Consider the following 27599-nt stretch of genomic DNA (forward strand, 5'->3'; position numbering starts at 1 on the left):
CACAACATATAGTTTGCTATAGACTCTTTTGTGTTTCTCCTAGATTAAGCTCACTGAGTTCCAAGACAACACATGCTTTCAGGAGAACAAGCATCCTTGTTGATAGACATTATCCTTTCTACCTCGGAGACTGACACCTGAAACCAAATGCATCCAAAGATTTTAAAACAGCAGCAGGAAGCAATTGAAGACCAGCAAGCCCCGGTTCTGCCCCTTGGACTTAGGCCTCTTGAGGCAACTCCACTCTGGGCACACCAAGCCTCAAGCAGTTCCCTCCATGCCACATTCTGCCATGTGGCCTGGGAAGGAAGAAAAGCATTCCTACACCACAGCCAGTGTCCAGGAGCCAGAGATACCCCCTAAATCCCCTGACAGCTCCAGTGAATCAAGCTGTGGGGAAAACAGCAGCAGCAGCCTAAGACATATCTACATTAATGTTGCTACCAATGGAGCTATGCCAGGAGTAGTACACCAGTGAGAGACTTCCAAGAACTATCTAGCAGCAACAAGGCCAGGGAGCAGCTAATCCTGTTGCAAGTTACTTCATCACTTGCAGGTATCTCAGTTAAGTAGGAAAACTGTCCCAATTAAGCAGCAGTCCTTGCCTTTAACTAATTTTATACTTAATTTCATTCCTGGTAAAAGTGCTAATTAAGCAGGTGGAACTCGTTGCCGGGGGTGTTGTGAAGGCCAAAACTATAACTTGGTTCAAAAAAGAATAGGTTCATAAACGGCTATTAGCTAAGATGATCAGGAATGCATCCCCCACGCTCTGGATGTCCCTAATCTCTGACTGTCAGAAACTGGGAGTGGATTACAAAGGATGGATCAGTTGAGAAATTGACCTCTGTTGTTCACTCCCTCTGAAGCACCTGGCATTGACCATTGTCTGAAGACAGGATACGGAGCTAGATGGACCATTGGTTTGACCCAGTATGGCCATTCTTACAACAAGTGCAACCTTCTCATGGAGAGTATGTTTGGGAACATCTGATTGCAGCAGATATTTCTCAATGTCGTTCTTTTGTGATGGTAGACAGCATATTGGATTTTGGAATAGTGATCAGCAAACTTGATAGAACTATGTATGTTACATATGAAAGAACTGTTAAAATCACCCATTCTGCCTCAAACCAATGCAGGATTTTTTTCTGTATAATCATATGCCTGGAAGGGACCTCAAGAGATCTTCTAGTCCAGTCCGCTGCATTCAAGGCAGTCCTAAGTATTATCTAGATCATTTAATAGGATATATTTGCTAGTGGTCTCCCCCCACCCCCCCAGTCTAATCTTACAGATCCCAGGGTAAGAGTCTCCACAGCTTTCCTGAGGAGATTACTCCATAACCTAATACATCTGTCTATCAAGCCCTCTTTCTGATATTCAGCCTAAATTTTCCCTCTCAAAAAAATACATCTTGCTCTATTTCTGTGTATCATAGTCAATAATCCCTCTCTCTCTCTGGTGTTTACACCCTTCAAATAGTTGTAGTTTGTAATTATTCCCCTCCACCCACACCTAAATCATCACTTAAACATGTATTGACTAACTCTTAATCTTATACTCTCACCTCCACACCCAGCAGAAACCAGGAAATTGCATCAGCATGTAATTATTATTTTTAAGAACCCATATCTCTTTTTTTTAAATTATCTATGGGATGAATGTTGTATTTTATCCAGTTACCATTTACCTCTATATACTTAACTACTTTCTCTTTTAAAATCTGTTCCAAGACCTTTTTGAGGTCAAATCAACAGGCCTGTCATTTCCCAGATCACTTCCCCCCCCCCCCTTCTTAAAAATAGGAACTTCTCTAACCATAGTGTACGACCCGAGTTTACAGATTCTTTAAAAATCTTTGCTATTGGGTTTGCAATTTCATTTGCCAGTTCCTTTAATATTCTTGGACAGAAATTATCTGGGTCCCCTGATTTAGTCCCATTAAACTGTTTGACTTCCACCTTGGATGTGGTCATTTCTATCTCCATATTCTTGTTCCCATTAGCCACCCTGCCACTACCCAAAGCTCTTTGTTTGCTTCAGTTATTAATGAGGCAAAGTATTTGGTTAGGTCAGGGGTTCTCAAACTGGGGGTTAGGACCCCTCAGGGGGTCGTGAGGTTATTACATGGGGGGGCGCAAGCTGTCAGCCTCCACCCCAAACCCCGCTTTGCCTCCAGCATTTATAATGGTGTTAAATATATTAAAAGTGTTTTTAATTTATAAAAGGGGGGTCACGCTCAGAGGCTTGCTATGTAAAAGGGGTCACCAGTACAAAAGTTTGAGAGCCACTGGTTTAGGTGTTGGACCGTGCCTGGATTATCTTTAATCTCCACCTCATCCTCAGTGCTTAGCGGTCCCACTTCTTTCCTTGTTTTTTTTTTTTTTTTTTTTTTTTTAATTTATACAGCTATAGAACCTTTTACTATTGGTTTTAATTTCCTTTTGCAAGGTCCAACTCTGCTTGGCTCTTTGCTGTTCTCACTTTATCCCTACAGTTTCTGACCTCCAAGAGGTAACTTTCCTTGCTGAAAGAACAGGAGTACTTGTGGCACCTTAGAGACTAACAAATGTATTAGAGCATAAGCTTTCGTGGGCTACAGCCCACTTCTTTGGATGCATATAGAGTGAAACATACATTGAGGAGATATATATACACACATACAGAGAGCATGAAAAGGTGGGAGTTCTCTTACCAACTCTGAGAGGCCAATTAAGTAAGAGAAAAAAACTTTTGAAGTGATAATCAAGCTAGCCCAGTACAGACAGTATGATAAGAAGTGTGAGAATACTTACAAGGGGAGATAGATTCAATGTTTGTAATGGCTCAGCCATTCCCAGTCCTTATTCAATCCTGAGTTGATTGTATCTAGTTTGCATATCAATTCCAGCTCAGCAGTCTCTCGTTGGAGTCTGTTTTTCAAGTTTTTCTGTTGTAAAATAGCCACCCGCAGGTCTGTCCATCCCATCTTCCATTCCTTGTAGGTCTTCTGCTTTCTTTTAATCACCTGTTTGAGATGCTTGCTTATCCGGCTTGGTCAGCAACCCTTCCCTATGAATTTTTTCCCCTTGCTAGGTATGTAGGCTTCAGATAGTTTTGGCAGCTTTGACTTAAAGTAATTCCAAGCCTCTTCAACATTCAGATCCTTGAGTTCTTCAGTCCAGTCCACTTCCCTAACTAATTCCCTTCATTTTTTAAAGTTTGCCTTTTTGAAATCAAGGAACGGTGCATACAGTATGAGCTTGGATCAGGGTGATGTTCCAGCTCTGAGTCTGCTCAATTAAATCAACAGGAGAATTCCCAGGAGCCTGTTGGTGAATGCTTTGTTAAATAATGCAGGTTTCAATTCAAAAACTTTCATCTGGATTCAGTAGTCCATGGACTTAGTATAACTTTCTTACTTTTTAGAAAGAAAGTGTCTTCTAGGGGACTGAGCATAGGACTGGGAACCAAGGCTTTTTGATTTCTAATTCCTACTTCTGATATTGATTGTCTCTGTGGCTTGGGACTTTAGTTTCCTCTTATTTGCAATAATAATTAATAGTTAAAAACTATCTACCTCATAAGAGTTTAGTGATGGCTGTATCTAAATGGCTGTATCTAAAGCCCTTTGGGGGGAAAAGTGTTACAATACATATTGTAGAGACTACTGAAATGGAGTACAAATATTGGGGGGGGGAGCTTTGATCATATTGCTGAAAGATTCTTAAAAAAAAAAAAAACACAAAACCCTTCATTCGTGTCAGTGATTTAGATGAGGAGATTGGTCATATTGACAGGTTCTCATTCTGCTATGTGTGTGGTTATGCCATACCCTACTCTCAGCTCTGCTGGTTGAAAGGGGGGGGAGGAATTGAGGGGGTGGAGGGAGTAAAAGCATCCCATCACTTCCTACCCATCCCCAGTTCAGGCACTGCTAATCTTAGGAAAATGTGCTTATTTTAGTAGTCATCACTGTTTAAATTCATAGCCATTATTATTACTGCATGTATATAAGGATCAATACATCGGGTATATTTACTGTAGGAGCGTATTTTGGAAACGCCATCTGACAGCTTCTCAAACACTGCTTGTCTCTTTAATAAGAGAAGTAAGATCATGCAGACCAAATATCACATGAATGACAACACAGAGGATATAGCAGTCTACAGAATTCTGTGAAAGAGTACTCGAAAAAGTCAATATATACATATCTGCTGGTTTGGAATCATATTCCAGTCTCCAGAGACTAGTAGAGGAACTTATTAAACCATTATTAATCAGGCATTTTCTAAGCTTCTTGAAGAATTGGGCTAGTTTCAGATGACTAAAAGTGCAGATCTGTTTCCAGACTTTAAACAGGGGAAAAGAGCTATCTTGACTCTCTACATCCAACTACAGTTCCTAATCAAGTAATGAGGCAACTCTTCTCCGTTAGCACCTAAAAGATAGAGACATTAAGAGCAATAAGTAGCATGGGATCAACAATGAATAAAGCATGAAGACATGATAAAGCTAGGAAGACATGATCAGGTTTCATTGATCCAATTTACTGAATCAGCAGTGAAAGTTAAGACAGTAGAGTGGATATCGTACTTGGCCTTTGCTAAAGCATGAGACACTGCCTCACAAAATTCTATTAGAAAAATTAAATCAAACAGGCTTGAACAATGGTACTGTTAAATGGATTCAAAACCAATCAACAGATTGTAGGCAAAGCAGAATGATAGATGGAATGATTGCACTTAGTTCAGCTCAGTTGTTTTAGTGAGGTCATGCAATGGTCATTGTTGGATCCTACTTTGTTAAATGTTGTCATTAACGATCTTGGAAAAGGAAATATAAATGCACATTAACTACATCTATGCACAATACAAAGTGAAGGGGAATTGCAGAGTCAAGAGAGAAAATATAAATGGATCGAAAGAGATTAAAGAAATGGCAGGAATTAAAGTGAGATTCAACCTGGAAAAATGAAGTCTAATACATCAAAGAGAAAAGAATACAAAACACAGCTATGTAACAGGAGGGAGATGCTTGGAAAGCCATATTGCTGAGAAAGGCCTGGATTTAGGGGCTAGAGAATGAATTATAAATTTGCAGTTATGAAGAGCTGACCTCACAACTTGTGGGTCCACATCAATAGTGTTGGAAAGGAGCATCTGTGAATTGTCCCCATGTTGATCAGTTAGAAAAATTGGGCTTAAAAATGTACCTTAATTGTGAGCTCAACTGCAAGAAGTATGTAAAAGTTCATAAGATGTTACACATGGGCGACAGGTGAAGCTCCCATTCGGGGAGGCTCCCTTCCTAGGGTTGCCAATTTTGGTTGGATGTATTCCTGGAGGTTTCATCACATGACATAATCTTTCATCAAAGATAAATCTTTAATTCCTGGACACTCCAGGACAATCCTGGAGGGTTGATAACCCTATCTCTTCCGCCTGTGCCCACCCCTTCCTCCTCCCCCGCCCCCCACCGCCAGAGCTTTGAGGTCCCCCGCCTCTGCGGCCAGAGGAGCCCAGGGCCAACTGGAGGCCCCCAAGCTATGCCATGGGAAAAGCTCATTTCTCCTCTTCTAGGAGAAGAGCCAGCTTTTGATATGTGCCATGCAGGTTCTGGGGTAACTGAGGAGGGGGTATATGTTACTCAGCTGGAGTCCAGGGAGATTACTGATGAACCCAGGAAGCTGAATAGTAGATACCGCAACCTTAGCCACCCCAGAACCTGCATGGGGCATAATAATAAGCAGAAACTTCCCCTGCCAAACCTGCAACCAGCATCCGGCAGCTGCAGCTGTGCCAGGGCAGTCTTAGCCTACCATGGCCTATTATACCCACCGCCCATGATGTTACAATAACTTACAACAACAAACGTGGATGGGACAAAGTAGGAAAGGGAGACAGAAAGAGTGAATTAGTCTAAACAAAAAGGCCTACTGATGTAACTCAAGGACTGTGTTAACATCGCGCTTGGGAAACAAGAAAATGTGGGGTCGGAAATCAGTGAAACAAAATTGGTGTCAGAAACTAGGCCTAATTGGTGGACAAAATAATAAGGGTGTGTGCTATTCCACCCATCACTCCTTTTTTGGGGTCCTTAAAGAAAAAGATGTTGGGGTGAAAATAGGGAAAACTAGATGGAGGCTACTGAAACAAGCTTCACCATCATGGCTGCCACCCCACCATCTCCTGGGACCCCCCCAGACCTTCTTCATCCGAATCCTTAGAGATGTCCTGACCAAACGAGGTCAGAGAGAAGGAATGAGATGATATTGCCATCTCTGCCAACTGACTCCCAACTACCACGTGGGATGAAACGGATCAGACTTTAACAGCTCCAGCCTGTCTCAGCTAACCTTCTCTTTTCCTCACAAGGAGAGTCATTGCCATTTTTGATACCATCCAAGAGCCTGTCAAACAAGCGGGGGAGGGGGAATAATTTCCTTCTAAAACCTCTCTCCTGCTATAGGGAAGGGGAACAAGGGATGGTGTTAAAATGAAATCCGTATTGAGTACATTTCAAATGCTTTTACTGTTTTTCCTTCTTCTCTTTAACGTTAAAGAAAGTTTAACAGGATTTTTAATGGTGTGTTTGCCATGGTACTAAGCAGATTGTATAACAAACCCCAAACTTCTTGAGTGCTGCACAGTGACTGGGTTATGTTGCCATCTTTAACCCATGTATTCCACCTGAATTAATAGAACAGATTTCACTCTGCAAGGGAGAGATTGTGGCAGGAGGTGGGTTTTTCAGCCTTCATTCCTGCTGCCAAAGAGGATGAAATCTGGATTGATGATGAGCTTAACTCATCCAGGTCTTTCTGCTGGAGGAGATGATCTGAACAGATCCTGAGTGGATGAGTTAGTACAGTCACTTGGGGTAGATCTACACCACAATAAAAAGCCTGCAAAACGAGTCTCAGAGCATGGGTCAGCTGATCCAGGGTCATGGGGCTCGGGCAGAAGGGGCTAAGAATAGCTATGCAGACATTTGAGTTCAGGCTGGAGCCTGGGCTCTGAGAACCTTTCCCCCTTGGAGGGGTCTCAGAGCCCAGGCTCCAGCCTGAACATCTCTACTGCAATTTTTTAGCCTCACTCTACAAGCCTCATGAGCCTGAAGCAGCTGACCCAAGCCAGCCACAGGTCTTATTGCAGTGTAGACATACCTTTGAATGCTTGTATCTTAGGCTAGCCTTGGAGTGATGTTATACAGAGTTATGAGTCAGGGCACGTAACAAAAATGGTGAACTTCAGAACCTTAGGGGGGAAAAAAACAGATGTCCTCTAATAATGGACAAGTCTCAAAAGATTCAGCACTTTAGTATGGATGCTCATCTGAACTGTATGAAACATTTATATTATATTCAGAGTAATGGAAAGAAACTGGCAAAGGAAAACAATCTGTATTCAGTAGGGACCACTTCAAATTCAATATTTGCACACCTCAATATTGGTCTATAGTAACGTGGTATCCACCTCTGTTTCTTTAGAATCTTCTAAGCACAGAGATACTGCAATTCTTGCAGTTGTTAGAGGTGGTGAATACAGTATTGAATTTTTAAATGATCCCCAATTGATTCAGAGAGTCATCTGCATTTAACATCTGTATTAGAAATTTTATTGAATTAGCTTCTCTCTGTGATCCAGAAGGGGGTTTAGTTCAGAAGGTCAGAGTTCAACTTTATTGTTAATTGTTTAACCTTTAAACCTTAGGTTTAATTGCTAGTAACAACATGGTATGTGTGTCTGGACTTCTATAAAAATGCATAAAAATAGGTAGAGAGGAGACACTTTTATGGTCCATTTAGCTATCAACTTTTGTAAATCCAAAAAAATCTCAACCATCGGTTCCAAAGACCTATAGGGAAAGGAGTCGCAAAGAACTTTGATTCTGACTCGAGTGGAGCTTTGTAGATTAATGCATTTACTTTGACATATTCCTCATCTTTCCAAGAGGTTTTGAAGAAATAGATTTATCTAGCTAAGCATTTCTAATGCACTTCTCCCCGTAAAAATAAGCTCTCTACACATAAATCATGAACCATCAGTTCTGCCACTATCACTATGGGGTCAAACTCCCTAGATGCTTTTGAAAATCCCACTAGACACCTAGCTCAATCTCTAGGCACCTACACACCCTTCAAAATCTGGCCCTCAGTGACTATCTTTCAGGAGGAAAGCTGCTGGACTTGCTTTCCAGATTCTTTATTGGGGGAAGGCCTTTGTAAAGCAATGAGACAAACATCCACAAGCTGGCTAGAATCAGGTTCTGCCTCATCTCTGGTGGTAGGAAACACAAGAAATGCCAGTGAAGCTTGATTATCAGAAAAATTATCAAAGGATTAGTCATGTAATTCTTGTACATAGTCGGTTGCAGGGCTGCTACTAGCAGGTCAGCTTTCTGTACCAGATATGGACTGGCTACAGTGCTTCCATCATGGAGAGTGAGAGATGTGTTCTCTCTGAGATACTGTAACATACCGTACCTGTTACCAGTTCAGGTACGGTATGTTACACATAGCATGACCTAGGGACAGTAGTGCAAGTAGATTTTAACTCTTACTAGTACAGTACTGACCCCCTGACACCTCCTCACAAAAAATGTTTTGTGACAAGAGCCCTGCGCGGATAGAAATTTATACCCATCGATGTGGATATCCGCAGACAGATAGAAATCTGTATCTACTGAACCACAGGGCTCTCCTGGGAAGCACAGCAGCAAAAGGAGCAGAACGTAGGGCTGCCGCTCCCAAGAGCCAGCACCCTATGCAGGCAGCTCCTCTGGCGTGACTGTTCCGCCCCCAGCCTTGCACGCAGCTGTGTCTCCTGTCTGGAGTCTGTACAGCCCTGCCGGAGGACAGGGCTGGGGGTGGTACAGCTGCGCCAGAGGCAGGGCCGGCTCTGGCTTTTTTGCCTAGGGCGCAGCGCAGCAGGGGAGGGTGCCGAGCCCGGCCGTGGGCCCGCAATCCCTGACCGGCCGGAGCGCCGGGAGCAGGGTGGAGAGCCCGGCCGGGGCTCTCCACTCTCCCCAGCGGCCAGAGCGCCGGGAGGAGGGCGGCGAGCCCGGCCGGCCCCACTCTCCCCGACCGGCCAGAGTGCCGGGGGAGGGCGGCGAGCCTGCTGTGGCTTCACTCTCCCTGGCGGCCAGAGCACCGCGGGAAGGGCGGTGAGCCCAGTCGCGGCCCCGCTCTAGGGCCGGGGCGCCCCTCCGTGCCGCCCCCCTCCAGGCGCCGCCCCAAGCACATGCTTGGTGGGCTGGTGCCTGGAGCCGTCCCTGGCCAGAGGAGCTGCTCACATGGGGCACTGGCTCCTGGGAGCGGCAGTCCCATGTTCTCCTCCTTTTGCCACCGCAGTTCCCGGGAGAGCCCTGTGGTTCAGCGGATACAGATTTCTATTCGTGGATATCTACATCTGCGAGTATAAATTCATATCCGCGCAGGGCTCTATAATTAATTCTTGAAAATGTGACTTTCCAATATGGTGTACTGGCAATAAGTGTCTTAATGGTACGGTGTACCTGACCATACTGGCTTACTTGCACCACTGCCTAGGGGCTGAATTTTATAATACCATTTTAGTGTTCCATCACAGGGCCTACCTACTACCAGGAGCGCTGCCAACTTTTCTGCCACCCTAGGTGGCGGCGGAAGGTCCCACCCTGAAATGCCACCCCCTACAGAGCCAGCGAAAGGTCCCGCAGCCAAAATACCACCGCGGTCGCCGCTCCCCAAATTGTAGCGGTCGCCTAATGGGTTGCGCCGGCCCTGCCTACTACAGAAAGCAATGAATGGCTGGGAGTCACTCTTCACCCTTGAAAGTCAGAGGAGATAAGATGCAATGTGCTATAGTAGAGAATAGGGACTCAAGAGACCTGAGCTCTATTCCCAGCCCTACCACTGACATGCTGTATAACCTCTGTTTCCCCTCCACCTTTTGTCGTGCTTATTGATATTGTAAGCTCTTTGGGACAGGGACTTTTCTTATTATGTGCTTGCATAGCCTAGCACAGTGGGGCCCTCCTCTCAGCTGAGGACTCAAGGCACTACAGTAATACAAATGGATGATTGCTACACACAATATAAGGTCTGTGTCAAAGTTGCTTTCCGCAGAGTTTAAGAGTGGAGCAAAGATGCTGTATTTACATTTTGTATGCTTTAAGAACGATTGGTTTTATTTTCTAGGCAAGATTTCCAGTTATTAATTTAGTAATGTCATTAATAAATATGCATTTTTATTCTGTATGTTTTTCCTTCTGTGCACACATTAATTATTGTTTCTGTATAAAGTCTGTAAATAAGCTTATTTACCAGAACAAGATTGACACATACATTCTATATACTTTCAGCATCTTTTTTTGGCCCTCCTCCAAAAACACACTCCTGTCTTATCTCACATGAGAAGGAGAAGGAGAAAAGAAGAGTAACATTACCCATTTCTTTTCTGAATCTGAGAACAGTTTGACTCATTAAAGGGGGAAGCTGTATGGAGTTTGAGCTACATGCTAAATTCTGGTCTGAGGGCACATAATGAGAAGATCATCACATAAGTACCAGCTGGTGACAAGCTAAATATCAGGAAACAATAAGTCAATTAAGCTGTGGAAATGAAGGAATGGATGAACAACGAAGAGAAAGGGATGAGGAAGTACACTAAGGCCCCAATTCAGCAAGGTACATAAGTACGTGCTTAGTTTTAAGCATGTAAATAGTCCCATTGAGAAGTCAATAGACTGAAATTCTACTTTGGCAGGAGGAATGAACTGGATGCTCTAACAGGGCTTTTCCCTATCTCTAAATTCTTTACTTCTAACTCCTCATCGGTAATATGATACAATCTGTGAGATGCTTAAGCATGTGCCTAATTTTAAACATAGGAGTGGTGTTGCATAGCCCTCGCTGAATCAGGGCCTTAGTTTCCCAAAGCAATTTAGTGGTGGTTTTGAATCATTCAAAAGTAATCTGAATAAAAAACACACTAGAAGATGCACTGAAGGGAACAATGGTGACTTGGCAAGAGGCAGACTACATGATCTAAGAGCTCTTTTCTACTTGCAGATGTTATTATATATCGCTTTGAAGTAAAAACATTGCTAGCCTCTGCATCTCTATAGATAGAGTGCTGGGAAGAGCAGAGTGCACAACCCAGCAGTTAATTTTAATTATTGATTGAGATATTTACTTATGGCTTTTGTATGAAATTGCATATAAATGTCTTGTAGATTATTTGAGTAGAAGGTAGATGGCTGGAGAATAATGGTCCCTGATGAAAAGGCAGAAAACAGACCAAGATAAAGAAATGTGTTTATTCTTCAAGTCGGGAGGCTCCCTATAGGTCTATGAGACAGAGGGCGGGATTAGCCACTCTGTTACATCAGTTTTACACTTGTGTAACTCCACTGATTTCAGCTGAGTTACACTGGGGTAACAGTGATGTAACAGAGTGGAGAATCAGGCCCATAGTCTGGTTTGGATATGCCAAGCAAGCTTATGCACATTAGCTAAAGGCCTAATTCTCCAGCCATTGAAATCAAAGTCAAAGTTTCCATTCATTTCCAATATGTGAAATCAGGGCCTAAGACAGCAGCAGAGATAGGGTGACCAGATGTCCCGATTTTATAGACAGTCCTGATATTTTGGGCTTTTTCTTATATAGGCTCCTATTACCTCCCACCCCAGTCCCGATTTTTCCACACTTGCTGTCTGGTCACCCTAAGCAGAGGTAACATTTACAACACTGCCAGCACTACCCCAGGAAGCAGAGGCTTTTGATAGCATAAATACTGTCTATCCATTCAAAGGAAGATCTATTATAGTAATAACTAACATAGCACTTTTTAGTCTGAAAAATTCCCAAAATGCTTCCAAAAAACAAAAACAAAACAAAAACCCACCAAAGACAGGAAACCAGTGGCACTGATGCCAACTCTTAGCTATTTAATCAACACACAACAGCTTAGGACAGGAAGTGAAGAAAAATATCATATACTTTCGAAAGTGGAGAGGGATTTTAAAGTGGGCAAAATGTACATTAGAATGTGGCTGTGACATCAAAGTTAACATAAAGTTGGGTCCTCATTCCCAGCTCGCTGAGTGAACAAATTGCAGTGGCACCTGCCTGTGGGCTACGGGAAGGACGACATTTCTTACCTTTCTGTTGCGGTTAGTTTCTGTTTTATTATTTGATACCCAGCCTGCCTAACCTAATGTAACCCACTACCCACTCCCTCTCCCCCAAATGTGTTCCGTCTGTTGCTGCTGGAGTGTCACTGACTGGAGAAAAGCCTGGAAAATTCTCTCAGAAAGCACATTCACAAGAGGCAAACACCATTCGTAACAAGAGCCCATCACAAGATTCAAGGATTTGCCTTCAACTCCAACATTCATGAACTTAGGTTTTCAGATCTGTTCAACACCCCTCCCCTGCTTTTACACAGTGTAGAAATACTGTATGCTTTGGAGGGCTCTGCAACTTCAAGAAAGTTTTGTAAGTTATAGCAGTGCCAACGAAGGTCAACAATGATGATTAAGAGTTCAGAGAGCTTGACTTTAGAGAAAAGACAGAAGACCATTTGCTGAAGTTTAGCTAAAAGGGGGACAAGATAACACTATATATTGCAAATATTGGAAGGACAAATATTAAGGGAAAACAAAGTATTTAGGATGAAGAGGAATAATCAGGCTGAACTCAAAGGGACAATTTAGGCTAAGTTTAGGAAAATTTCCATAACACAGACGCTCTAGAAAAAAGTCTCTCAAGGGAAATGTTGGAATCTCATTGTGGAGTTCTTCAGAACAAGGCTAGGTAGACAAAACACTGAGGAACATCCTGTAGGTACCATGCTGCTTTGGCAAGAGGAATAGACTGGATGCTCTAAATAGCCTTTTTCTATCTAAATTCTTTGCTTCTAACTGCTCATCCACAGCAACTCCAGATCAATACCACAGACATACCTCCCTCTGCTCCCACTGCCTCTGTTGCTTCCATTCCAAGTTATCTGACAATATTCTAACAGGTTGAAAATGTTTTGGAATTTGTTCCCCTATCTCAGTTGCTAAAGATTACAAGAGTGCTTAATTTGTCAGGCAACATTATTGGCCAGATTCTCGGCTAGCACAAGTCAGTGTAGCTCCCTTGACTACAACGTAGCTATTCCAACATACATCAGAGAAGAATCAGGCTCTTTAGGTACAAATTGGTTTTGCTCCCAAAAGCACTTATCAGCCTTTTTGCTTGTTTGTTTAAATTACACAAAAAGGTTGCTGTTCAGTGTTCAGACTTCTCAACTTCAAACAAGTCTTGAAATGATTGAGAACCTACAGAAACAAGTGGACTGTTTTTGTTTGTTTGTTTGTTTTTAAAGGACAAAAGAGAAAGAGAACATTTTCCACAGCGCGTGAGAGATAAAGGGTCTTCCTGTCACAAGAGTACATGCAGCTTTTCAGGAAGAGACACTACAATTTAATTGTGGTAATACATCTTTCATTTGTTATTTAACATTTATATTGTGGTAGGCTCAATCAGGTTGTGTCTTATGTACTCTTCCAACACAGCAGCCATTATAACAAAGCAAGTGTGACATTAGGTGGAAGAGTAGGAGCAGAGACAAGTGTCATAGTTTCCAGGTTAGCTGCACATTGGACACCCTCCCCCCCAAGTCTTTGAGGGCACCCACTTAAGGTTTCAGGCTAAAATCTCCAAAGGTTCCGTCCCCCCTGGGCATACTTTAGTGCAGGACTGAGCAGGATTTTCCCTACAATTGCAGCTTTAGCTGCTATATGTCGGGTTAGAGACTCTCTCCTGTGCTCTCAATGATCCCCACACTGGGCCCAGGCAGTGTGATTAATAGATTATAAAACCAGAAGTGGTCACTTGATAATATAGTCTGACCTGTACAATACAGGCCACAGAACTTCCCTGAGTTAATTCTTGTCTAGATCCTATCTTTTAAAAAAACATCCAGTCTTGAATTGCACGTTTCCAGTAGAGGATCCACCACAACCTTTGGTTAATTGTTCCAGTGGCTAATTACTCTCATTGTTAAAAAATTGCTCCTTATTCCTAGTCTGAATTGGTCTACCTTCAACTTCCAGACATTGTATCTTACCATACCTTGGTCTGCTAGATTGAAGAGCTCTCTATTATCAAATTTCTGTTCCCCATGTAGATAGAGGAGGAAGTTGCCTGATTCAAATGCAGATGGGACAAGAGCCAGACCTAAGGAAGGAGTAGATTGGGACTGAAGGTTGCAGGGGAGGAGAGGAAAATAGATTAGGAGTTGCGGTAGGGGACACCGTGAGAAAGGGGACTGGGATTGGGGACAAATTGGACTGAGGAAATGAAGTGGAAGAAGCGGGGATAGAACTGATGGAGGATCCAGGGTGAAGAAAAAGAACTGGTGCTGCCTCAGCAAAGAAACTGGGATAAGGAGCCAGGAAAGGGAGAGACTGGGACAAGGAATCAGGAAGGGACTGTGGGGGGGGGCAGGGGAGGACACAGATACTGGATGAGGAGCCTTGGACTGGCAGCCAATGGTATTTGGCAATATGGACAGGTGGGAGGGGAAACAAGAGACAGACTGGATGAAGAGCTGTAAGGGGAAAACTGGGACTGGCTCGGAAAGGAGCGTGGAACTGGATGCATGGAGGGAAGATGAGTATTGGGAGGGGGAGTTGGGAGAGGTAAGAATAGGACTTCTGGGCAAGGAGACTGGGACTGGGTTGAGAAGCCTAAGGAGTGGAGACTGGGACTGGGTGTCAGTTCGGCAAATATCTGTAAGACCCACTGGCAAAATAGATGTCTCATTCCTACCTAATGCAGTTCCACACCAAGGAGAAACTACTTTTGCTGCATTCAATTATTCCATTAGTTCTGGTAACTGAAATCTGTGGTGGATCTAAGGGTTCCAACCCTGCTGATGACCTGTGTGTGTTTTGATAGGTCACATGATGGAATTCTGGTTGCAAGTGAAGCACTCAAAAGTTAGCAGACGCCAAAATTAAAGTTGCTTGAGCAACCCAATTCAAACCCGTGGGTGCATGAATTTGGACACCATATTTAATTATATGATCACATACTATTTTTTCCATACAAGCCCTGCCTCGTTCAGTGCACACAATAACAGCTGCTTGTTATGTGAACACAGTCTATTCAATATTTTGTTTTCTCCTCATTGTTCAACGTGTGGGCCCAGTGCTTATTTACTGCATACTATTCAAACCCTGCTCTGAAGACTGAATTATTAATTCCTCAGACTTTTCTGCGGTGTTCATCACTACAGTGTCTGCATGCTTCACAAACAAAAGCTTGATTTTCAGCTGGGTTGAGTACCCACAGCTCCCATTGCCTTTTACTGGAGAATCAGGCTCTAAGTCTTTTTAAAGTGTTAGAGAAGAAAAATGTAAATCTGTGTCAGAGCAGGGAATAAAAGGCAGAAATCCTGCCACCCAGACCTGTGTTCCCACCTCTAAGCCATCTTCCTTCTTGCCTGCACAACCAAACCTTTCAGGTTACTGAAAGTACATGCAACTGCAGGAGCAATTATTAACAGTCCCTCCTTCTATTCAGAATGAAAAAATAACCTGCCCACTTTTCCAAAAAATAGTCTTCCCTCCACCCATCTCTAGCTAAATATCACCTCAATGAGATGTGAATACACATTGTCAGGATTTTTTTTTTTAAACTAAACTGATTTCAGTCTAAAAAGGAGTAAACAAGGGCAGAATTAAGCAATTATCAGATTTGTTATTATTATTAAAAGTAATCATATTCTCAGTGACCAAAGGCTTTGCTGGCAAAGATCGCTCACTGGATTTATCATTAACATCTACATTCTAATGCTCCTAAATAATTCATCAGAGCATTCAGCCTTATGTCCTTGCCTCTCTACCCAGAAACCGCTCACTGTTTACTGTGTGTTCCAGCAAAGGTAAAGAGAAAATTTGGCTTGATTCCCCCTCTCCCCCCTTCTTATAAGGTGCACGGAACTTTCTCTCTAGGCATGGGAACTCTTTAAAACACCCCAAAATGATGTTAATTAGATATCTAAATTTAGAAAGTTATTTATCCACAAAGAGTCAGGACCATGTGGTAACAGATTCACATGCAAATTCCTCTTTAATAATCCTAGTGCAGGGAACTCTCCAATCAGAACGCTATCCCGTCCCTGATACCTGATGCCAGCTTTTCTGGTAATGTAGGCCACTGAAGCAAATCCAGAGAGATTGAGTGGGAACTGAGAGTAGCATCTGAGATCTATTTGGTTGTTTTTTCACTTTTTGCCTCCTCACCACTGTCAACAGGGAAGAATTTATAAAGGATCATTAGCGGAGAGCCTCCCATCTGGGTCTGGACTAAGAGGTGAGGGCACTGTTTAAAGCTGTGAGGCAAGGTGGAAGGACTAAGACGGAGTATCAGGTTAATGAAAGCATGAGGTGGCTCTTAGGCAGCAGCTGGAGGAGATTTGGACATGCTGACAGGGGAAACTACGACTGGTTAACTAGTGAACCAGGTGTGCCACTTCTGGAAACACAGTTGCAGGTCAGTACCATGGCTTCTCTTTAGGGAATGTTCTTTAGCTTTTTTTGTGAAACGCCTTGGTGTGTGTGACAGTGGTAATGACTGGATGTTGGGACAGTAGGATTTATACCAATGGAAACAAAGATAGCATTTGATTACAGAAAGTTGATGCATTTCCTCGTTGCATTTAGCTTGTTTTTCCTCCTACAAAAACACAAATATATTTATATTTATAAGCTTTAAAACTTAAGAAGGAAAAACTTGCAGGTATAGGCAGCAAAAGAAGTTTCATTTTCCAAAGAGCATACTGCATTCTACATTTTATACATCCTTTCCTTTGTTTTAAATATACACACACACTCTTTGGATCTGATCCCTAGAAGCCCTTCTACAGCTGTTAGAGTGAGTAGTACTCAGCAATGAACTCTTGTTCTCTAAGCTGTACAATGATTACTTCTTAGTGGAGGGAAAATATGTAGGGATGTGGGGGAAGGGAAATGTCTGTCAGAAATGAAAACACAGCCTGCTTTTCTATTGTTGCCTGGGATGTAAGCAGTCTCAGCTTCAAGGGTGCAAATTTAACCCTGGTGTAAATCCACCGACTTGAGCAGAGTTACACCAGGAATGAGATTGAAAGCTGTAGCAAACAAGACACCAAGCACACTGAAACAAAATAAAATAAGGAAAGTGGGTTTTTTTATGGCCCTGAGATCGCAACTAATTCCAGATTAAATTAAACAGAACCGGCCCATTAGTGGCACTACCAGAACAATAGTAGATGACAAGATCTTCCTATTAAACTAATGTCCTTTTTTCAAACAGAAGTGACCTGTGATGAAAAATAAAATATAAATTCTTTGCAACAAACAAACTCACTCCTGCTGTGCTTCCATGCTAACAGGTATAGGAATAACTTTGAAAATTGAGATTAACGTTACTCTGCAACAAAATAATGTTTATATAGACAGATAATTACTATTAAAATATGATTTTATATATTACATATTTATATAGATACACATCAAATGAATATTTCCTGTATCAATTTAAGATTCAATAATGCTGTGAAAACTTAAAAAAAAGATACACCTATTAAAAAAATGAAGGGGACATTTTTGAAATGTGCCTAAGTGGTTTAGGAGCACAAGTCCCAATGACTTCTGATAGGATTTATGTTCCTAACTCACTTAGGAAATTTTACGTTCATGTTTATCGCCTGCGCCTCCTTAAAAAAACATGAATATATTCAATTAATCATTCAGTCCCTCTCCTATTTAGATTTAAAATAATTCAAATATACTATCCAAGGCTCTGGATGTCCTAACAAATCATTAACAATACAATATAATTGCAGCAGCATTTAAAATAATAATTTTAGTAGGAACTAAGCAGCCAGGCATCTCCTTTCTGCCCCTACATCATTCTAGGAAGCACACCTTCTCATAACTTTCCGTATTAAGTCTTGCGTCTGATGAAGTGGGCATTCACCCATGAAAGCTTATGCTCCAATACTTCTGTTAGTCTTAAAGGTGCAACAGGACCCTCTGTTGCTTCCCCTATTAAGTCATCATCTACAATGAGTCCGTATGTGGATAGCGACAAGTTTTATTTTATCTAAATAGAGTTGACAATGGAGTTCCTCCTTATGGAAATGGCATACAACTCATCTGTTCTCTACGTTTCATTCCTTTACCAACCAATATGGGTGAAAAGCCCATCCAAACTGACAAGGGTCATGTAACCTGCAAGCTGGCAGTTGTACATACCCAGCATGTTAAAACAAGTACAGGCTGACTTCTAATGAAAGGCTTTACTCCTTATGTTCCTTCCCAGTGCTCAGTTGTTTGAAAATTGACCCTTTCTTTCACTTCCTAGTAGGATATAAATTAAGGGAGAGAGAATAAATTTCACAGGAAGTTGCATGAAATTACGTGAGCATTTTAAATAGGTTTAAAGTGCTATAAACCAGTGAATGCCAATGGAAGCTTCTAATATTTTAAGTGTGTGTCACAATTTTCTTAGTTTCGCCTTCTCCCCTCCTTTATTACGAAGGCCATTTCTCATGAAAAGAAGAGAAGTGCATCTGCTACTGTTGCTTCTTCCTCACTCGAAGTCATAATCCTTTGTTTATGAGATCATAATATCACAACTAACTATGTCATCACACACAGAGGCTATCGGCATCATTAGAACATTTTACCAAGGGTGATGGTGGATCCTTCCTCACTGGCAGTTCTAAAAAATAATAAATCAAGATTGGCCGTTTTCCTAAGAGATATGCTCTAGTTTGGGAAGTCTTGTGTATTATATGGGAGGTCAGGCTAGATGATCAGAGCGTTCAGGCCTTAGACTCTATGAAATAAAGGGCAAGCAGCAGGAGCAAATGAGTCCAGAAAATGCCATTTTAAGGAGTTTCTCAGTGCATGTTTGCTTTTTCCATGTCACTTGATCTAGACACTGAAACTTAATGTTATTTGTTTTTAGACGGTTTCACTTGGTGGTACCCATATACTTGTACATTTCTGCTATTTTGCTTCTCAGCACTTCGGAGGAAAAAGTAGATTTTTAAAAAGGTGATTTTTGTTTAATTGCATGAAAATATTTCCATTCAAAACTTTTTCAAATAGATCTACATTAAATACTTGTCTGTCCCTTTAAGAAGCGCAGTCTTTATACCATGCAGCTTTCTTTAGTAATAATAATAAATAATTTAAAGGGAGGGGGGAAATACAGAAAGTCTGTAATACTCTTTTCCATGAGACAGGTTTTTAGTATTCAGGTATGCCTATGAGAAATTTACTAACTCTAAATGTTTCTTGGATCAACCTCTCTAGTGTTTACAAAGAGAATATAAAGTGTTTGGCAGGTGGCATATCAAAATAATCTCTCATCTTCTCTATCCCAGACAAAGAGGTAATGTGAATTTTGCCTCAAGTGAGGACTGCAGCACTGGCCTTAATAATGCACTTTATAAAAAATACTTTTGATAAAAATATCCAAATAATGCATTAGTTACCTAGAACCTGATTCTTCACAACATATTTCCCTTGGGGAGTCATTTGTATCTGTGCAAAGCAAATGCAGAGATGTGTTCTGGCTGGAGAGGTTGGGCTCTAGGGTGGGGCCAAGGAGGAGGGGTTTGGGGTGCAGGAGAGGCCTCTGGACTGGGACAGGGATGTGGGGGAGGTCTGGGATTCTGGGATGGGGGGTGAGGGCTCTGGGTGGGGCCAAAATGAGGGACTCAGGGTGCGGGAGAAGCCTCTGGGCTGGGGCAGGGGTTCAGGGATTTGGGTGCAGGAGGGGGCTCTGGGCTGGGGCCAAGGGGTTCAGAGTGTGGGAGATGGGTGCAGGCCCATCTGGGGGTGAGGGCTCTGGGGTGGGGCCAGGGATGAGGGATTTGGGGTGTAGGAGGGGGCTCCGGGCTGGGGTAGGGGGTGCAGCCAGGGATGAGGGGTTTGGGGTGGGGGAGGGCACTCCGAGCTGGGGCAGGGGGTCGGGGTGCAGGCAGGGCCAGCTCCAGCTTTTTTGCTGCCCCAAGCAGCAAAGCGGGGGGGGGGGGGGGGGAGGCCCCAATCTGTGGCACTTCAGCGGCAGCTCAGCCGCGCTGCTTCATTCTTCAGCGGCAATTCGGCAGCGGGCCCTTCGCTCCAAAAGGGACTGAGGGACCCACCGCCGAAGACCCGGAGGTGCTGCACCTTTCCTTTGGCCGACCCGGAGGTGCCGCACCTTTCCTTTGGCCGCCCCAAGCACCTGCTTCCTTTGCTGGTGCCTGGGTGCAAGGCAGTGTTCCCTCTAATTTTTTAGATCCATGTGCGGAATGAATTTTGTTATGTGCACCAATATGGAGGTGATGTGTGACATATCACCTTCATATTGGTGCACATAAAATTCATGTGGTGGGGTGGGGCTGAGGGGTTCGGGGTGTGTGAGGGGGCACAGGGCTGGGGCAGAGGCTTGGGGTGCGGGCTCTGGGGTGGGGATGGAAATGAGGGGTTTGGGGTACAGGCTGCCCTGGGGCTGGGGGGGAGAGGGAGAGAGAACTCCCCCATCCCTCTCTTGCCACAGCAGCTTGGGGCTGGGCGAGAGGTGCCTCTCCACAGCAGCTCTGGCGGGCCTGGGCCAGAGGAGAGGCGCCTCCCCTCCCTGCCTGTGTGGCCCTTGAGAGCTAGCTGTGCAGCTTACAGGGAACGTAGGTACAGGGTCCTGGCAGCACTCACCATGGCTTCCAGGAAGCAGGTGCCATCCCCAGAGCTCCCATTGGACACAGTTCCCGGCCAATGGGAACTGCAGAGCTGGCACTAGGGGCGGGGGTAGCAAGCGGAGCCTCCCTGGCTGCCCATGTGCCTAGGGACCGCAAGGACCTGGTAGCCACCTCCGGGAGCCATGCGGCGCTAGGGAGCCTGTCTTGGTCCTGGGACCCTGCTGCACCACCGACCCGACTTTTAACGGCCCGGTTGGTGGTGCCAACCAGAACCGCCAAGGTCCCTTTTCAACAGGACGTTCTGGTTGAAAACTGGATGCTTGGCAAGCCTAGCTTCAGCCCCTTGTGGTAGGGCTTCAGCTTTTTGCCCTGAGCCCCAGCAAGTCTAATGCCGGCCTTGCTCGGTGGCCCCCCCTGAAATCTGCTTGCGGCCCCTGCTGGACCCCTGCTTGACAACCACTGTTCTACATGCTCCATTTTGCTGGAGGGAGCCAAAATTTAATTTTACTTTCTTCTGACTTGTTACTTCTCGATGATCACATATTGGTAACCGAATAATATAGGTGGAGGGGTCATGGTACATAGCCAGTTGAACATGAGGTCCCAGTGCAATGCTGTGGCTAAAAGGGCAAACACAATTCTTGGATATATAGGCAGGGGAATGCCAAGTAGGAGTAGGGAGGTGATTTTAGCTTTATATATGGAATTACCGAGACCATTACTGAAACACTGTGTCCAGACCTCAAAAAGGACGTGGAAATATTGGAAAGGGTTCAGAAGAGCTACATGAATGATCTGAGGTCTGGAAAATCTGCTTTATAATGAGTCTGAAGGAGCTCAAACTATTTAGTTTATTGAAGAGAAGTTAAGAGGTGACTTGATCACAGTCTAGAAGTACTCACCTGGGGAAGAGATTTCTGATAGCAGATAGTACCTTTTTCTGCTAGATTAAAGGCCTACAAAAGCCAATGATTGGAAGCTGAAGCTAGACAAATTCAAACTAGAAATAAGGCACAGATTTTTAGCAATGAGGGTAACTAACCATTGGAATAATTTACCTGTGGCTTTGGTGAATTCTCCATCACTTGAAGCCTTAAAATTATGATTGAATGTCTTTCTAAGAGATGTGTCGGCTTGGCAGAATTTTATATATATATATGTGTGTGTGTGTGTATATATTTCAACAGATAGTTCGTTTTTAAGCATTTCCCCCTCCCCCCAATCTTTAATTTAATTTTTTGTGCATGAGTAAAATTACTGGTTTTAAGCATTTTATTTTTCTCAATTTAAATATTTACACAGTTGTGGGAAATTATGTGAGGGTCAGACAATAGATGAGTGACAATTATTTAATGACAGTAGATTCTGAGATTCAAAAAGTTAAAGCTTTATAACTGTTAACACACGAATTGTCGACATCATGTCAAAATATACAAAGTAAATATCCTTAAATCAAACTCTAATAAGTTCTCAAGCAGCATTTTTCTTACTTTGCCTGTCTGTAAGCTTTGATCATCAGTGGAAATGTTTTTTCATCAGTTTCTGTGTGTATGGTGAACTCGGCATTTACCAATAAAAATATAATCCTTCCAGGCCTAAAGATAGGTTATAGCTCAAACTGAAGGTATGGGCTTCATGCAGTGGCTGTCTGACCTTTTTCCTTCTGTGGACCACTTCAGAGAGGGCTCTTCCTCTAATCCCCTACTCCCACCAATACGTCATTGATTCCTTCCAGTCCTTGGTTCTCAAAGTGTTTCATTTTGTGGACTACCAGGGAGAGCTCTACAGACTATAGTTTGAGAACAGTTAATATGGAAGACAGGAGATCACCAATAAATAGAAGCAGAGGCATTTGGTGAATGAAGGAGAAGGTATATGTATCCAACAGTTAAAGTAAAACGGGAGCAAAAAATAAAGAAGAGATTTCAAGTTAAAGAAGTTTCTTGTTTGTTTTAATTACAGAGCAGACATCAGATCAGCTCAACCAAAGACGACGTAGAACCATTTCTATGCATCATCCTGCCTGCCACCATGCTGCTCTTCCTGGCATTCCTGCTGCTCTTCCTATACCGCCGCTGCCGTCGACCCAGCCCCCAGGGGCAGATCTTCAGTATTGATCTCCCAGAGCACCTACCTGAGCGTGATGTGTCCGATTTCCTTTCAGTGCTGCCCTGGAACAGTGAGCAGAATTTCCACTACTCCACTCTGCTCCCTGAAGCCACCTTCCTCACTGTAAGCTTGCCTCCATCATATGAGGAGGCCACTATGAAACCTCCTATGGGAGAGACTCACATTGAGTTTTCTCAGGATCCAGTGCCTCCTTATGAAGAGAGTACACACTGGCCAACCAACAGTAAATAAACTTCCTAAGGAAACACCTTTGGCTGAAGCTTGCAACCCGTCAAGGCATAAACAGGAGATCACTAGTCATTAACGTTAGTGACAAAATTTTCAAACGGGGAAACAACAAAATTAATGGAGGAAGGAGCTTGGGTTGATGTGGGATTACTTTAACACATTTAATGATTCAGCATTTCTAACCTCAATTCACAGCAACACACACAGCTAAATACCAGGTTGTTGTGGGATGGGAGGAATTGTGGGGATAAAATGAATGATGTACCTCATATATGAACTAAATTGAAGGGCACTCACTTAGGTTAGAGAGCTGAATCTAGGATGTGGGCTATCAGCTATGAAAGGAGGCAAACTGTGCTGGATATATGCCAATTACTGAAAGGGCTTTTATCACAGAAATCTCTTCCTGTTTGTTTTTTTTAAAATTGAGCTTTTGGTAATTTCAGTAACTTAATTTGAAGTATCTGTATTAACAAACTCACGTACTGTAATGACGCAGATCTCAGGAAAAGTGAACAAGAAACGAGGCCTACAAAGTATTGTCAGTGAATACCGCCACTATGCTCAGTGTCCGGCCTATAAACAGATGATCAAGATTTTGCAGTCTGCCTTTCGGTGCAGCAATGAGACTCAGTGTAATAAGCAGAAAGGATCAGACGTGATTCAACCATTTTGGGTTAAATAGAAACAGACATCATGGCAACTGGTGGCACAGCAGGATATTCATGCAGCTGATAAGCAGATGTGCAGTCCTATGAGTTGTGTGGGGCTGATGGTTTTACTTTGTTTTCTTATTTAAAGCTTAAAAAGAAATCAAACCCTGTAAGCTTTCAGTGCTGGGCATGAGGTGCGATGTATAAAGATTTAGAAAAAAAATTAATAAAGTAAATTAATTGTGAGAAAACTATTTTGTGTTTCAAACAAACAAATACCCATCTCCCCTTAGATCACTAGACAAATGTAAATGTAGCTGTTTAGATACAGAAGTAGAATTCAAGGAAATATGGATGCAATGGCGTTTACTCAGCAACCGTCTAACAACGCTTACAAAAAAAACGCAATTCCTGTTACTTTGTAACATGTATCTCCACACTGTTGAGGAAGAGAAATATCCATTTTTGATCAATTGTGCGGTTACAACAGCACTAAGCCACTTGTGTAGACAGGACTCAGGGATTATAACATGACTTCATGAAAACCTTCTATGAATGAGTTATTATGCAGACACTCTTACTGTGAGCAATAACAACATAAGAGAGGTTATTTCCCTTACAGAATGCAGCCAACAGGGAATTTGCCTCAAAAAAAGTGATCTCAGTGAAAACAAAATGTATGAGAGGAGAAATCACAGTACGAGAAGAGAGTAAGGTGTGCATACTTCTCTAGCCTTAAAATTATCAAATTGATCTAGGCCTTGGCTACACTTGGAAATTCGCAGCACTGCCACGGCAGCGCTGTGAAGTATGAGTGTAGTTGCGCCGCCAGCGCGGCGAGAGCTCTCTCGCAGCTCTGTATGTACTCCACCTCTCCGAGGGGAATAGCTTGCAGTGCTGCGAGCGAGCGTGCAGCGCTGCAGGCGCTGATTACACTGGCACTTTACAGCGCTGCACTCACTGCGCTGGGGAGGGGGGGGCGTTTTCACACCCCTGAGCGCAGCAAGTTGCAGCCCTATACAACGCCAGTGTAGCCAAGGCCCTAGAGAGGTCCACTTTTAACTAAATTGACTGAAGTAGTAGGGTTACCATATTTTGAGTGTCCAAAAAGAGGACACTCCACAGGGCTCCAGCCCCGCCCACGCCCACACTCCACCCCTTCCCCAAAGTCCCCGCCCCAACTCCGCCCCCTCCCCTGCTTCCCGCGAACATTTGATTCGCAGGAAGCCTGAAGCAGGCAGCAGGTAAGCTGGGGGGAGGAGGCGCGGCCCAGTCTGCCCCCCCCCCAACCGAGCGGCTCCCTCCGGCCCCGGCATCTCCAGCCTGGCTCGGCTCGGGCCCTGGGGTGCCGGCCCCGGGCCAGCCCCCGGCCCGGCCCAGCACCCCCGGCCCCGCATCGCCGGCCCGGCCCCCGGCCCCGCCGGGCCCAGCCCCGCACCCCCAGGCCCGCATGTCCCTATTTTTCCGGACATGTTCGGCTTTTTGGGATTTCCCCCTGGACGGGGATTTGAGGCCCAAAAAGCCGGACATGTCCGGGAAAATCCGGACGTATGGTAACCCTATGAAGTAGCAACATGTTAACATCTCTAAAGAACTCAGCCTCTCCACTAAGCTGTTTCTATCTGGTTACTTTACCTTGCTAGTGTCAGAGACCCAGCCTCTGGTCTCAGGTTTCACTTCCAGTTGGCCCAGTTATATTTGCCAATGATTTTACACGTGATTAAGGGTGACTTGTCATGACAGTTCTCTCTAGGTGACCAGATGTCCTGATTTTATAGGGACAGTCCCGATGTTTGGGTCTTTTTTTTAATATAGGCTCCTATTACCCCCCCACCCCCGTCCCGATTTTTCACATTTGCTGTCTGGTCACCCTAATTATCTCCCAGAAGGGTATTTACACAGCTGTCCTCTTCAAAGAGATGATGAGTGTCATTGTCAATCTCTTGCTCGCTGATTATTTTCTCAAATCCATCTTTGGACAAACAGTTTGGGGTTCCTATTTGTTTGTAATCCCATGTACATTTGAAAGATGGACGTTTGTTCAAATTTCAGTGGTGACAAGAGCACATCCAGAATTCAGTTTATTTTCCCTGCACAGAATGCTTTTTGTATTTTATTCAGAGTTAGCATATCTCACCCCACCCCAACATAGTGGTATCTGCTTTAGATCTTAGTTGGTCCCTGGCTGAAGTTATGCCTAAAGCCACTTCAATGTCCCCCTTAAATCAAGTCTCATTTTCCTATAATTTCCTTTTAATATTATGCCTACTCAATATCAAGTGTGGATTCTAAGTAAATTAACATTGATTTGTCATAATGGGCCTGAATCCAGAAACCCCCAAACTATGATTCCAATCAAAATCAATACCTACACCGCAAATGTGAATTAACATCTCTAGAATCATATGAAGTTATTTTAGATCAATTCAGCATATGACCTGTCTGAGCCTGTTGGTGGGCGGGTACTTATTTTTAAGTGCTAAATGGTTATTGACCAGTTAGATCACTAAAGCAAACTTATTTTAGGTCACGTTTGATGACTCAGGCTCATCCAGTTGATTTGTGTCTGACAATGCAGTAAAGTAATAAATATACAGATAAGCCATGTTTTTCAGAACTCCACTGATCAGTAAATCAGATTATTCCAAATTCATTTCTGTTCACCACTTCCAAAGTTTATGTAGAAATAGAAATTTGTTTTTTGAAAGTTTTTATAAAATTTTGCAAATTTCTCCCTAGACTACTGTAAAATTGTTATTTAAGTATACACTATATGCAGAGTACTTATGCACATTTGTTTGAATTTGGTGAAGTTTGGAGCTCATTAAAAGTTAGAGTCTTAGCAGATATGTGAAGTATTTATGGAAGTGAATTCATAGTGATTTGAAAGATAATTATGTACATTCTCTCTCCAAAAAGATGCTAGATGCTCTGAATAAGACTATGATGTGTGCATAAGCATTTGCTGGTCCTTACACGGAGAATGTGCAAACTGCAGTGCCCCAGTTATTAAAAAGGCCTCCTAAAGCTTGAAGGGCAATCTCTGTTTCTTGGCCTCTCCACTAAGGCTGCCAACAAGAGTGCAAATAGTGATGTGCATGTGGTTATTTTGAGAATCAAAAGATGCAAACTGGAGTAAATAAATGGCATGCAAGTGCTGTATTATTTCCCTTTTACACATGGAGGCTTCATTGCACAAAGTCTTGTACGTGCAGAGTCCTGATCTCCAGTAATACATACAGTTGAAAAGCAATGCAAGTTTAGTTACTCTGGGTATAAGAAAGCAAATGAGCTAGACTGAAGATCTCCTTTGCACCATAGGAGCTTATAAACTAAAAACTCTTAAATAAAATTGCTTTAGGTTTGTGCACTGAGCTGGCCTTGGAACCTATTCTTTGCTGCAAGCTAACTCAGGAATATTCACTAGTACTCTAGCTGTGACTGGCTATACTTTAAACACAGTTCAGAGAGTCCCTTTATAAGTGAAAATTCCTACTATGCTTCTGATACAGGGCTTTTAAATTTTCACTATTGCTGAGCGGCCTCAAGGCATCAACATTTAAGTGGATGCATTTAAAAAAAGTATCTGGTTTGTAACAAATTGCCAATATGAATATTTATAGCCTTGATTTCAAAGATTAAAGAAAAACCACCACCAAGCGATTATGTCTATAAGGTCATTATTACCATGCTGATTGAAGACAGAGCTGTTCAAAACAAAACAAAACACATTTTTCTTAGACAAGTACCCTTTTCTCCCAACACCAGAGTTTTTCCACACAAAAAAGTGGTTTTTTTTTAATTCACACCCCCCCCCAAATCCCATCATTCGACTCAACTGACCAAACAATGAAATATTAAAATGTTTTAATTTGGAAAAACTGAAAA

General features: G+C 43.1%; 1 protein-coding gene across 1 annotated transcript; it reads left to right on the forward strand.

Moving 5' to 3' along the window:
• The first annotated feature begins 15967 nt into the window (after positions 1–15967).
• SMIM28 (small integral membrane protein 28) lies at positions 15968–24251 on the forward strand. The gene is made up of 2 exons (XM_024114558.3): positions 15968–16520; positions 22663–24251. The coding sequence occupies exons 1-2, from the start codon at positions 16410–16412 to the stop codon at positions 23059–23061; spliced, it is 510 nt and encodes a 169-aa protein (XP_023970326.2). The 5' UTR covers positions 15968–16409; the 3' UTR covers positions 23062–24251.
• The last annotated feature ends 3348 nt before the right edge of the window (positions 24252–27599 follow it).

This window comes from Chrysemys picta, chromosome 3 (genome assembly GCF_011386835.1).
Source record: "Chrysemys picta bellii isolate R12L10 chromosome 3, ASM1138683v2, whole genome shotgun sequence".
Classification (NCBI taxonomy): domain Eukaryota; kingdom Metazoa; phylum Chordata; order Testudines; family Emydidae; genus Chrysemys; species Chrysemys picta.

Excerpts from the sequence above, each read along its gene's own strand:
- SMIM28 (XM_024114558.3), top strand. The coding sequence starts at position 16,410 with ATGAGGTGGCTCTTAGGCAGCAGCTGGAGGAGATTTGGACATGCTGAC. Across the intron at positions 16,521-22,662 it reads TTCTGGAAACACAGTTGCAG|AGCAGACATCAGATCAGCTC; the intron begins GTCAGTACCATG and ends TTTTAATTACAG.